At 32.7% G+C, this 15,022-nt stretch overlaps 1 protein-coding gene across 1 annotated transcript; it reads right to left on the bottom strand.

Annotated features, from left to right (window-relative positions):
* Positions 1 to 2,652: 2,652 nt before the first annotated feature.
* LOC122280891 (spermidine synthase 1-like) lies at positions 2,653 to 7,051 on the bottom strand. Its single transcript, XM_043091996.1, has 9 exons — positions 6,503 to 7,051; positions 5,299 to 5,375; positions 5,046 to 5,168; positions 4,712 to 4,816; positions 4,390 to 4,462; positions 4,218 to 4,289; positions 3,874 to 4,072; positions 3,154 to 3,289; positions 2,653 to 3,031 (listed from the first exon to the last, which is right to left on the bottom strand). The coding sequence occupies exons 1-9, from the start codon at positions 6,819 to 6,821 to the stop codon at positions 2,963 to 2,965; spliced, it is 1,173 nt and encodes a 390-aa protein (XP_042947930.1). The 5' UTR covers positions 6,822 to 7,051; the 3' UTR covers positions 2,653 to 2,962.
* Positions 7,052 to 15,022: the final 7,971 nt, after the last annotated feature.

Here is a 15,022-nt window from a genome sequence, read left to right as displayed (position 1 = left end):
CTTCCAAACAAAAACACTAAACACAGCTGTGATGGGGAGGCAAAATGAAGGGTTCGACCGAAAACTTACCATGATGGAGGCAATTAACCGTATGTCTTCGACTCAAAGATTTGGATGCAGTACTTTCCTCCAGCTCACTATCAACTCACAGATATGGGACGCAGGTATAAATCGAGGCTATGAGAGGGAAGTTCTTATCGTGAGAGAGGGAAATAGGGTATAGTAGTTAGATGGTAGAAAATGACAGAGCACAACAAGGGTTTTTATAGGAGAAGAGACTGAACATTTTTTCTATGTGTAGGAAAGGATGAAGGAGAAGACGAGAGACACATTTCTTTGCATGTAGAAGAAGATGAGAGAGTTAGAGATTCCTTTCTCTACCTGTAGGAGTAGATGAAGGAGAGTAAGAGATCCATTTTTCAGTGTGTAGGAGAAGACAAAGGAGAAGACGATGGAGTTGAGGGAAAGGGGTGTTCTGGCAATGGAGTTGGATGAAAACCGTGACGTGGCGACTAGACCGGATTCACCATGTGAGGTGTGTGGTGTTGGAGTGAAAAACCAGCCTAAGAGTATATTTTCTGTTTAGTTTTTCATCTCTATTCACGTCTGAAATTTCATCTACTATTTAGTTTCTATTTATTATTTATACAAAATTTCGAAACATTTCCTTTGCTCATAATTGTCATGTCAAGCACTATTAACCTAATTAATTTTATTATAATTAGTTAAACAATTTTCATTTCTTACAAGTAATATTCCTTATTTCTCATTTAATTTTTATTTAAATGACATTTCAAATATACACAAAAGACCATTAGGTTCTTATTCCCATAAAGGCCATTCAATTTCTACTTTCTAAAATAACCGATCATAAATCTAAAGTCATGGAATTTTTTAAGTAAAAAAGCACTTCCTCTTTCGTTCATAATATATTGTCTTCTCTCGATTGAACACATCGATCGATATCCATACACAAGAAGACGTTATATGACCATACAACTAAAATAATTGAAATGACATGGAATTTTAAGGTCAAAGCACCTCTTAATAGTTATACCGAAGAATATTCATGAATGTCACCACCTTCTCTTGTAACCAGTATACTCTTATCTTTATATCCTCACCACTACCGCAATCACTGTAATCTCCAACAGTATACCCGTGAAAGCACTAAAATGTTTTTTATATATACAGGCTGATCATGTGGAGGCTCCGACATTAACTTCTATGTACATAACTTTTGCGTACGTCAACGGTGTATTGATGTGTGTCAATAAACATGCTTGTAAATACATTTATTTTCTTTAATTTGCTTATGTAAAGAACATATATTGATATTATACCATCACCAACAGTACTTGTTATAGTGCGACTGCTACGACCCCACCTCAGAAGATAGCATATTAGAATCCAAATCACATGATGATCTTTTTCTATCTTTATAGTGTCTCAAAGGGATCAGATCTAGAGAACAATTGGCGTTGAGATGTGGTTCAAGTAAATTTTGCCGATTACGTTCAGTACCGGAAACAAAGGGTTCAGTGAAAACTGGTTTTGTTGGGTTGAATCCAAGTTTCAGTGAGCAGAAAAATCTCTAATCACTTTCAGCTGGGAAACAGTGGATTCAATTATCTCTATATATGCTCGATCCATGTCGTCTCCATGAGGGACAGAAACATGCACCAATGTTAGTGGAGTACTTTGATCTGCTGCAAACATATACATATCTTGCCGCTTCTGCCACCTTACTTGATCAGAATATGTTGGGGAATTCATGAGCATGAGCCACCTTCTAAACTATGACACAAACAACCCCCCTCCCCACAAAAAAAAGGGTCGAAAATAAACTTCGAATTCCTACTGATGATCAGCATTAATGGCATCCTTGGCCATAGTTAATTGGCAGCATTTGCTTGAGTTAAGGGGCCCAAAATTTTCTTTTTCTTGGATGATCATGATCTTTTCATTTTTCATATCATGGGAAACTAGCTTAGGTTCAAATTTGTGCTTTTTAAAGGAATAATAAAAAATAAAAAACAAAAAAAATTCACCAAAAGGTTTAGAAGGATCGATCAAATTGTTTAAAAGTAGGTACGTATACTACTGGTAATGAAAACTTTCATGTGTTCGTAAGGCAACAAAGTATATAGTACTGGTAGTCATAATATAAATATTTAAACAACTTAAAATCTATATTAACTATCCAAACCAGGCCTAAGTTGGTGTGACTGCCTTTCGAATTCCAAGAGAATATCAAAGATTTAATAAAAAATTATAAGCTCTCATGTGTCCTTCCTCTTGGCTTTTGAAAATGATGGTTGCAGCTCTAATGATCAATAAGCTCCATGGGAATTAAGTGAGAAAAAGACCAGCTGATCCTTAGCTTGCGGCCTTCATCCAATGTCGAAATAAAATAATTCTTGTTGTTTTAGTATGAGTACAAACTCTTTCTTAGAAATTATTTATAATATATAACACGTCATGATAGAACCATGGTTTTGGACATGGCCAAGTTATTAACAACACTAACTCCCAACGACGGTTATGATCACATTATACATGCTTGTTTTCTTGGCAAAGTAAAGTTATAATACAATCCGTCATGTGTAGTGGACTACTGCATGCATGGATTGATCATATATACTAGCAAATTATATATATAATTTGAATTTGCTAATTTCAAGCCAACCAAATTGATTCACACTAGCAAATGATCTAACAGCTTTTATGCATATTGGTCAATACAATCTAAACACAATTATGATGTCCGAGTTGGGTGAGATTATTGTCGGAGTGTGTATAAATAATGATGGCAAACAATGCTTATAATCAAATTGCCTTGATCGGTAGCTGCTGGAGCATGCTGCTGGATGATATTGAACTTTCACTACTTATTTCATATCTTTTTGTAGTTGTACCAACCCCATTCATGATCATCATCATGCTGCCAGCTACCAACTTTTCATGAGTACTCGTCCTCGATCACCTTCTTCTTGGCAAAAGATGGCAAGCAAAATGAAGCTGAATGTATCTGCAAGCAGGGAATATAACCAATATCATCTATATATATTATGTATATTATCGAACAATTTATAAAAAGAACTACTTGCAGACAAGGGTATGTAATATCCATGGAATAACTAAATAATTAACCTCTGAGTTGTAAAACTTCAATGGCGCTTTTGCTACTCCAAAACTCTCATTTAGATGATGATCAATTGGATTAATCGGACTTTTGAAGTTGACAGATGGCCCCTCCGAGGAGCACAGCAAGAATCCAATAACTCCACTGAAAATCAGAGTAACAATCTAGCTATTAGCCGCTACTACTACTGCATGATAGGTCTACATCACATGCATATATAAATATATATATATATATATATATAAATGTTTCACACTAATATTAGTACTGATCGAGCACAGTTCAGTATTATATATCTCAGTGTACTTATTATATAAATATTGTAACTATAAATTCTATCTTTTTTTTTTAGTTGAGCCAAATCTTTAATTGCGATGCATGCAGCTACTACTACTTCTGTTGGATAAGATGCCAAATGAGGATGGAGGAAATCATGAGAACTGCATGCAACATTACTTTAAGAAGGGTATATAATATCGTTTTATTACCACATGGCATGATCTTTAGTTTATTTATATATATAAATAAAATAATTACAGAATTAAGTGACTTTATATTATGTTTTGTATCGACATTAACAAAAAGGAAAAAGAAATCTTTTATTAGTAATATTAAAGAAAAAAAGCTGAGAAAATAAATCCTAGCTATAGATCAAACTTGCTAGTACATGAAGTAGAACTGATGATGATGATGAGAGTTAGGGAGGATGATATATATGTATATATAACCTTGGATATGTAGGAACAATAGTCCATGCATACTCCACAGAGCCTTTAAATATTTGGCGACATTTAGTGGCAATCTGTTCAATGTCAAGCTGGGAATCAAACCAGATGCTCTCTGCTTGGATGCACAATACTCCTCCCGGGCGGAGTGCTTTCACCACCATTTCAAAAAACGACGTTTTGAAAAGATCATGATCAGGCCCTGATCATCATATATCAATTGTATCAGCCTATCTATCAGACATGACTTAATTTGTCAAATACCTTATTCGAAATTAAGGAATTATTGCAGAAAATTGAGAGAGAGAGAGAGAGAGAGAGAGAGAGAGAGAGAGAGAGAGAGAGACTTAGTGGGTCGAACGCGTCCACTATTATTGCATCATAATTTCCTCCCGAACTAGACTCCAAAAATGCAATCCCTGTAGAAAAACAAAGGGCGCCGCTGGCTCATGTGTTATACTAAAAGGGACCGCCGACAATGAAGATATTGCTAAGACAGCAGAACATGTATATATCTACCGTCTGTAATATGCAATGAGACACGAGGGTCCTCGTATCCAACTGCAATATCTGGGAAGAATTCCTTATACACCTGAAAATTCAAACCAAAACCATGTAATATAGCACTCAAAAGTTCTTGCCTATATCAAAAAATCCTGCTAGCTAGCTAGTTGTTTATACACCTTTTTTTAATAACTTTAGTTTAGTTTTTTAGAACTGAGACAAGATTTTTTGCTGCATGCAGCATGCGTTCAGAACTTCAGATAACATCCATTTATACTGTATCTAATATTTAAATTCTAGAATAAGATCAGGCTTACAATATTATTAATGTACTCACATCAATCAACATTGAGTCTATTTCACAAATATCAATCTGCTCAACAGAAGAGTGGCGAGAGATTTCTCGTAGGATACCTCCATCTCCACCCCCAAGGAGCAATATCTGAGATCAGGAAAAATGATGGATCAGTAAAACGGGTGGGACAAATGATTAACTTGGAGTTTTTGGTGGAAAAACAAGTTTTTTGATACCCGACAGGTCATGGAGCTAGCAGTATCTGTTGGTAATTTCGACATAATAAGAATATTTAATTTCTTGCATTTGCTAATAAATTAATCATTACTAAAGTGGTAGAATATCTAGGTAGAGATGGAGGAGCTGAGTACTTAACCTTCTTTGGGTTGGGAATTGAGCAAAGTGGAAGGTGGGTAATCATTTCTTGGTAAGAACATTCATCCTTCTCGGTAAGTTGTAGTGCTCCATCAAGGACAAAAACCCTACCATATGCTGATGACTGCAATAAATAAAGATTTTCATCAACATATATATATATATATATTCTATGTAAGTAGTCGCATTAAACACATGCTAGCTAGCTTTTGCATTACGATCAAAGGAAAACTCAGGAACAAGATATTGCATACCTGAAACACCATCATGCTCTGGTACTTGGAAGATCCTTGAAACAGAATTTTCTCGACTTTTAAAAAGTGTGCTTGTCCTACAAGATGCATTCATATCATGCAAGTTGTTATATATGGTCCATTAGTGCAAGTGGAATAAGAGAATTTCAAAGCAAAATTATATATATGTATAGGTAGCCAACTTTAAACGATATTGAACTGGATACGCATGCGCGCAAGATCATTGTCAACTGATCTTCACCGATTAATACACGATCACTCCAAAAAAAGGAATCTCATATTTTGAATAAGTTTTTGTCTGGTTGTTGTTTTTGATCATGAGTTTTTCTTTAGAAAAGGATAAGATTATGACATTATTAATTGGTAATGCGCGCGTTTTATAAGCTATATATAATGTCTTTTATTTATTCAAGAAAGTAGTGGAATGGTCATGAGGAAGTTTTTCAAGTAATTAAGAAGAGCCACATGTACTGCAATTTCTTATCAAAGCCTGCACGCACAAAAAGCACACACCCACAAGTGCTCAACGTGTGACACGTGCTCATGTTGGATGCATGGTAATGTGCGCACATTTTATTTAATTTAGATGACAATTATAAGATCAAGCCTTCCTAGTAGGCCTGTATATATGGTAGTACTACTGCAAGAGCTAGCATTAATTAAGAACACTACAAAAAAGAAAAAAAAAAAAAGAAAAAAAATACTGACTAAATTATTGAAGACCCAAGATGGATCGACATGCACGCGATGATAATGCTTTAAATTAAACCATCCCATAACTACAAATATTTTCGGAAAAATTAAGGTTCATACTCAACATGCATGCATGGTCAGTAACTTATAAATTACCTGGAAAAGCCTATATATATATATATAAGAAACCAGTTTCCATCATACATATATATATATATATATAGAGAGAGAGAGAGAGAGAGAGAGAGAGAGAGAGAGAGAGAGAGAGAGAGAGAGAGAGAGAGAGAGAGAGATGTGTATATATATATTCGAAGTGATGCTAAAGTAAGGAAACAATTAATATTAACTTATTCTGATCATGTATTGCGCTGAGATTTATCAGAAACAGAACTTAACATATAAATGTATCTAAACAAAGGGATATTAGTCCATTAATGTATAGATATAAGAAAGTCTAATAGATTTTGAGGACATCATTGAAAAGTTCATTAAAAGTAGTCCTGAAACTCACCTGGCCAAATTGGAGAATCCTCCGCAAACCAACCAGGAATACTTGGATGTTTGAGATCATGATCATGATCATCACCAGAATAATAAATATCTTTGTTGTCTGCTAATATTTCAGCAGAGCTGATCACCGGTTTATGAGCAGAGACTGATCCTTTTTCACCATTACTGACCACAAAAACTTCATCATGATCTTCTTTTCGCAATATTTTTGCGTATGAATTCATAGAGATTGCAGAAGAAACAACGCTAGTCGTTCCCATGAGCTTCTTCGTTCTCACCACCTTGCTCTTCAATACGTTATGATCTGCCATCTCATGCATAGCATATATATACTTTTTGTGGTTTGCCTGTGTATGTATGGCATCTAACCTCGGCAGCTTGAATATATATCCTCTCTCCTTTTTTTTTTCTTTTTTTTTTTCCCCTTAATCCTAGTGTCCCAAGCTGTCATTCTCTGTAACTAGATATGGAAATCTGTGTTGACTATAAATGTGCCACAGTATTTTGTTTTCCGTGTGGTGCCTATGATGGCGTCCGGCCAATTCTTAAAAGTTAAGATCTCTTGAGAGAGAGAGAGAGAGAGAGAGAGAGAGAGAGAGAGAGAGAGAGAGAGAGAGAGAGAGTATAACTTTGTCATTATGTGACATGGCAATATTTAGCTTAGGTTGAAAAGCGCGCATGTAAAGCATGTAATTAATTGAAAAGCATGACATGGCAATATATGTGGGCGTAAATTTTTCTAAAGTGTAATATTTATATAAAATAAATAAATAAATCTTATATTTAAATATTACACGATAAAAGTAAAATAATAACTCTTTATAGAAGTTATATATCGGTAAAATTACCTAATTTAAGGGAGTTTTCATTTTGAAGATAAAAAAATATAACTAGCCATATAAATGTAAAAATACAATTATAAAAAATATAACTTATCACCCCTTATAAATTTTTTATGATAGTTTTTTATGGAATAATATTCATTTATTTTCAATTTTTGTAATGATATTTTTAAGTTTTGCTATGTACATTTAAAGTCGTGTACTAATCTGTATATCAATATTGATTCATTTATATTCAAAATTAAAATTAGCACTGTTTTCAATAAAATCTACTTTTTGATCAATCACATTAAATTGATATACATATTAGTGCGCAGTTGTGCTTGCAACTAGATTTTTCCGATGTTTTTTTTTTAAAAAAATTTCAATAAAAAGTATCATGTGATTTTTTATAAACTCATATTTCATTATAGTAAGCAAGTTAGTTTATACAAGTTTTATGTAAAATCTGAATATTTTGGTGCCACATTAAGTAGATAATGTTACAATTGAGACCTCAAAATAAATTTTTTCTTGTTTAATGAATTCTAAAAGATAAAAGTTCTCAACCATTTTTTTCATACAAGATATATGAACCTTAAATGATTTTTTTAGTGTTTATTTCACTTTGGATTCCTTATTAAGAAGTTTAATATTGTATAATCAAGAACTTTGAGGTCCTGACAGATAATAAGTTTAATATTGTATAATATTATACAAACATTTAAAGAAGTTTAAGCATCAATCCCAAGTGAAATGGCTAAAAGAAGGGGATTCGAAATCCAAATTTTTCATGTAGGGCTTTAGACTAAAAGGAATAGACAGATGTTAATGTAAATGATGTGTCCCACCACCAAACGTAACCATTCACATGCAAAGTATCAAGGGATGTTGGCGTTGTACTCCTACAATTACTTTGATTCTTAAGTCAGTGAGGAAAAAAATATAATTACTCAAGAATCCAATCAGAGATATCTTAGGATTTCCTGGTATCTATATATATAGGCGTTAGACTGAGTTGAATCAATACTGCAGTTGGATCACGCTCATGTGATACTTATCTCGTGTGATGCTTATCAACTTAGATTACTCCTGAATAATATGAGCAATCATAAACACCATTCCGAACTCTTATCCTTCCATGTGAAGCGGAATATAGAACCTTGCTAACCATCAATTTGGGCCATGTGACTGATATAATTTCTTGTTGGGCTGAAGTACTAAATAGACCCTCCAGTTACAACATATGATTTTGGAAGATGGAATGAACCTCAACTCTCCTCAAGAGATTCATGAGGAAGTTGTTAATTATTTTCAATCTGTTCTTAACACAGAAGGGATGCACCATATGGATACTTGGAAGGACCTGTTTCAATATGTTATTATAGATGAGGAAAATGATTCTCTTTGCCAAAGTCCTTCATTGGAGGAAGTCATTAAAACTACTTTATTTGACATTAAAAAAGATAGCAGTCGGGGACCTGACGAATTTGGTTTATGTTTCTTTATGCATTGTTGGGATATTATTAAGGAGGACATGGTAGAAGCAAGTGCAGTTTTTTTAATGGTAACCCCTTCCTAAATTTTACTTTTTCACTTCTATTGTTATTATTCCTAAAGAAGACAATCTCTTGAGTTTTGCAAAACTCAGGCCTATTAGTCAGTGCATGGTGCTATATAAAGTCTTCTCCAAGATTTTGGTTAATAGGCTCAATCCCTTACTCCATAAAATTGTTTCAAAAGAACAAGGGGCTTTTATCAAAGGTCGTAGACCCACAATATAGATGAAAATATTACTCTTGCCCAAGAGATACTTCAAAGTATAAATGCCAATGTGCAGGGAGGCAATGTGATGATTAAAGTGGATATGACAAAAGTATATGATAGACTCGAATGGAGTTTTATTTTGGAGGCCAAGCCTTGGCCTCCTTTGCAAAGTGGAGACACCTGACATCTAATTGTATCACTGCTCTTTCTTTCTCTTTATTAATAAATGGCACTAGTAAAGACTACTTCCAATCATCACGGGGTTTTAGACAAGGGAATCTAATATTCCCGCATTGATTCATTGTTGTTGAAGAAGTTCTAAGCCAACTAATTAATAAGAGTACTGTTTCATATGGGAAGATTCTTGGATACAAGATGCATAGAGGACGTCCTACTATTTCTCATATTCTTTATGCAGATGATCTTATGTTTTTTTTTTTTAATGGATCCAAGAGTTCTTTGAAGGCATGCATGGATACATTAAGGTTGTATTAAATTATTTCTAATCAGAAGGTGAGTCATTCAAAATTTGCTATGAATTTTGCTAAACAGACTTCCACTACTCGTAAGAAGATTGGGATTCAAACTATAGGGTTTAATGAAGGCTCTTTTTCTTTTTTCTATTTGGGTGCACCAATATGTACATGTAGTATTCGTGCTATGTATCTTGAGCCTTTGATCCAAAAAGTGCATAAGAAATTAGCCTCATGGAAAGGAGCTTTACTCTCTAAGGGGGATAGACTAGTGTTATTAAAGCATGTGTCGTCCAGCATTCTCATTCATCTTCTAGCAGTGCTTAATATGCCTTGTAGTGTGCTTTATAAACTTAAATCAAAATTTTGCATATTTCTTATGGGGTAGTAAGGATGGCAAGAAGAAAAAGAAATAAGTGGCATGTCTTGGGAAAAAGTTTGCAAGCCTACGGAAGAAGGTGGGCTCGGAATATAGAAGTTAGAGGAAATGGAGAAAGAACTTCATATGAAATTTGTGTGCCAGTTCCTCTATGGTAACTCTCTATGGGCCAGCTTTTTCGGTGCCCAATATAGAAATATACACCACACTTTCCTAAGTGATCACATTTTCTATGAATTTAGTTTTTGGAAGGCATTAAGACCGTTGATGAAAATTTTTATTAGTGGTGTTCTTGATGGATTATGAATGAAAATAAGATATCCTTCTAGTTTGAAAACTAGTTGTCTTTGGGTATTCTAGGGAATACCATTACTAAAGAATTAAAATTACAAAACATTAAGTTTGCTACAGGTCTCGACATTCCTATATGGAGAGCTGAACAGAATGGTGACTTTTCTACATTTTCAGTTTGGCATTACACTTATGAACACAAAGAGAAAGTGGAGTGGACTAAATGGATATGGCATACTTTACTGCTTCAAAAAATTTATACTCTTATGTGGAGAGGTTTGAATATTGGTTTGCCTTTTGAATAGAATATTGTGAATAATGGCTTCAAAATATGAATGTTGTAAAGTGGCTTCTTGTGAGTCCTTGGATTATGTGCTTCTGATGGGTGAAATCCCTAATTATGTCTAGATTGCATTTGAATCAACTTTGGGGCTGAATATTGGGCCTGCTCATACATGTTGGGGAGGGGGGGATACATAAGTGGTTATCCAAGGCTCAGGCAGTATCACAGTTCAATGTTGTTATAGGAATTCTCCCTTATATTATCAATTGGTTTCTTTGGCTATTCAATTGCAAAGCCAGCATGGAGGGGGGTTGTGGATGCAGTGGAGCAAGTGTGTTATAAAATCAAGAGCTTTTTAGCTCAAGTTTTATATACTAAACCGAATAAAACATTCATCAAGGGTTCAGATAGTATAGTTTTAAAGGAACTTGGCTTATGGACTATGCCTGTCAGGAATAAGAAAATTAGATTTTGAAATGGATGCTCCTTGCACACTTTGCGAAGCTAAATGTAGATGGGAATTAGCATCGGGAACCCTAGAAGAAGTAGAGGTGGAGGAATCCTTAGATGCAAACGGTCATATGATATTTACTTTTGTCAAACATTACGGCATCAGTTCCAGTAATATTGCTGAGATTCGAGCTCTTTCGGATGACTTGAATATTTGTGCACAAATGAATATAACTCATGTTGAAGTGAAAACTGACTCTAAACTTTTAGTTCATTGGTGGGATAAAGGGGGATAAAAGTAGGTCTATCCCTTGGAGGAGTCAGACATACTAGAATCAAGCTAAATTGATGGCGAGGCACTAGTGGTACGGATCTTCCATTGTTTTCGAGAAACAAATCATGTCGCAGATAGATTAGCCAAATTAGGCTCTAGTGGTAAGGAGGCATTCTTTGAGTCCAATCACTTAAAGATATTCTGGGAGCTATTCGTATGGATCAAGCTTGTTTACATGTTCTTCGTCATAAATAACAGGTTTGTATAGATGTTTGTTTTTAGCTTTTAATTTTCTTTTGGTCTGCTTTTTAGTTGTTATTTCTATATTTTTATTTACTTGTATGTATTGTGTAGTGATAAGTTTTTATAGTTGGTTTTAATGCCTGGGTTTGGCCTTTATGATTATTTGCACTACAACAAAATTGAGATTTAGTAACGCTTTAGAATTAGTGATAGTCCCCAAATTGTCACAAAAAATCAGTTTTTGTGATGGTTTGTATAAATCGTCACTAAATCTAGATGAGAATTCGTCTAACGTTCGAATGTAAAAAACTGTACGTTCGAACGTTACATGAACGTTCGAACATTAAAGATTTTTACGTGCAAACGTAATATTTTTTGGCACCAACGTTCGAACGTTAATCAGTGACGTTCGAACGTTGATCAGTGAAGTTTGAACGTTAATCAGTGATGTTCGAACGTTAATCAGTGGCGTTCGAACGTTAGTGGGTGAAGTTCGAATGTTAGATAAAGTATTTCGTAAATATGACTATAATTTAAATTTTATGTAGTTTTTAAATAAAATAATGTATCCTTTGTGAATAATTATTATAAATTTAAAGAGATTGAAATTTGAAGCGTAATGATTTAATATTAAAATTGGATAAGTTAACTGTAGTATATTATAGACTATATATATAATATATAATACACTATATTATATACTAGTATAATATATATAGTCTAGTGCTATATTATATTATATAATACACTATATTATATACTAGACTATATATAGTCTAGTATATATTATATAATATATATAGTATATATCTATACTCATTATATATTATATATAGTCATTACATATAATATATTATATAGTTAATATATTAATATATATAGTATATATTATAGTATATAGTTAATATTATATATAGTTAATATATTATATATATTATTATATATTATTTATAATAATAGAGTATATTTCTTTCACATACGTTCGAACGTTAAATTTTAATGTTTGAAAGTTACTTTTTTCACGTTTGAACGTATATGCAGATATGTTCGAATATTAAAGAATGTGAAAAGTTTCTCACTCATTTTTAAATAACATTCGAATGTTAAATTTTAACGTTCGAACGTTACTTTTTAAACATTCAAACGTGAAAAAATGCGGGAAATTTCCCACTCATTTTTAAATAATGTTCGAACGTTAAAATTTAACATTCGAATGTTACTTTTAAACGTTCGAACGTATATGCATGTACGTTCGAACGTGAAAAAATGTGAAAAATTTTCTACTCATTTTTAAATAACGTTCAAACGTTAAAATTTAACATTTGAATGTTACTTTTTAAATGTTCGAACGTTACTTTTTAAACGTTCGAACGTCATATCAAATTAGAGTGGTTTTAATTAATAAACGTATGGGAGAAAGCAGAATAATTTTTTCTGCTCCTCCCGTGCGTGAAAGAGAGAGTGAGAGTGAGAGAGGGCTGTGGGTTAGAGAGAGAGTGTTTGTTGGAGTGAGAGACAGAGAGTAGAGTGAGAGAGGATTAATATTTTTGCTCTCTATTGATTTTGGTAAGAAAAAACTCTTTTTTCCTTTAAATATTTTACAATTTTATGATATTTATTTTGTGTTTTTATATATATATGTCTTTAACTAACTAGTGTTGTGATTTTTTTAAAAGATTGATTGTTGTGACTTGTTCAAAACTTGTGATTTGTAAAAGGATATTGTGAGTGATAGGTATATTTCTAAACTTTATTAAGATGTTTATATATTTTGTTATGCTTTTGTTGTGGATAATGATGAATGTTTTTATGTGTATAATGTGAGTTGATTGTGGATTTTGAAGGATTAGATATGGATATAATATTGTGAGTTGAGTAATGAATTTTGATTGTATATATTATGAATATGTTTTGAATTGGATATTATTGATGAATTAGAAGGAATTGAATTGTTTATGTTGATGAATTAAAAGCAAATATTTGTGATATGGATTACGTAATATGATGAATTAAAATGAAAAATTGTGTTATGTGTATGCTTATTTTTAAAATGAAAATATAAATATTTGTGTATATTTATAGGTTAAAATGAATATGTTTTACAATTGTGTATGTGAATTTGAAGCATATGTTGTAGTTATTTTTTTGTGACTATGTTTTGGCATTTGTGAATTAGTTATTATTGTGCATATGTATATGTGATTTGTGAATTACTTTAGTCTATGGAAAATATGTTTATATATTGTGAATTTGTGTATTACATTATTTATTAAAATTGTTGGGAATATGTAAAACATTATAAATTTAGTTGTGAATATGTTTATATATTGTAGAAATATATGATATCATTTTGAATAAATTTGTAAACTTTTATTGAATATGTTGGGAATAATTTATTAAATTATGCAACATGTCATTAATTTAATTTTTATTTGTATTTCTTTTAAATGTTACTTATTTTGCAGTATTTTTTTTTTTATCAAATGAGTATATGAGATCAAGACAACAAGAGTTGGAGTCTCTCTTAGAGCAGCAGTCTGATTTAGAGATGCGTTTGCAGGAGCAACATATAGACCAGGAGGAAAGAATGTGCAGTGAAGTTTAAGAACAAGTGCAGAGGGAGATGAGAGTCCAGATAGGGTGTGTTATGTCACTATAGTAGAATCGCGGTGGGCGAGGAAAGAAGAAGAAATAAACTCAATTCATTTTTCTCATTGTATAGAACTTTTAATATCTAATTTTACAACTATATAAAATATTGTTAGTTGTTAATTTGATGGTGTAATATGATGATACAATTTGTATATTTTTTAATTTTATGAAAATAGTATTTTTGATCTATACGTTCGAATATATATAACAAACGTTCAAATGTTGGTTCACGTTAGAACTAACGTTTGAATGTAATTACACAAAATTATGAAATAATGTTCGAATGTACGACCCAACGTTTGAACATATTCACTTTCAAAACGAACACAACGTTCGAATGTTTTGTTTGACGTTCCAACGTAAATATGATATGTTCGAATTATAACCAACGAACGTCAAATTTTCTTATTCGAATGTCAATCAGTCGGGTTAACGTTCGAACGCTCTGTTGGACGTTCGAACGTTACATTTTGTGACAGATTTTAACTGTCACAAAAAATCCCACGTTCGAACATGACATCAAGTGGAAGACCTCCAACCGTCACTAAAAATGTTTTTTGTGACGATTGAATAGTAAATTATCACCAATTATTTTCTGTGATGCACATTAGGTAACGGTACTCGTGACGGTTTCGAACCGTCACCAAATGTCTTTAGTGACATTTTAGTCATTTTTTGTGACGTTTTCCTCTGTCACAAAAGACCAATTGTGTTGTAGTGTTGTAACCTTTACGTATTCGGTTATAATCATAATATTTTTCTGCCATAAGTGATGATTATCAAAAAAATTAGGGTATTGTCTTCTTCTAAAAAAAACTTTGGGGCCCATTTCAGTTTTAAGCTTTTTTAGAATTTATCCATAAATTGAAAGAATTGTTGGTGGCAAAG

The sequence above is a fragment of the Carya illinoinensis genome, chromosome 11 (genome assembly GCF_018687715.1).
Source record: "Carya illinoinensis cultivar Pawnee chromosome 11, C.illinoinensisPawnee_v1, whole genome shotgun sequence".
Lineage (NCBI taxonomy): Eukaryota > Viridiplantae > Streptophyta > Magnoliopsida > Fagales > Juglandaceae > Carya > Carya illinoinensis.
The sequence above is the reverse complement of the archived record's forward strand: the minus strand, read 5'-3'. Positions and strand labels throughout refer to the sequence as shown.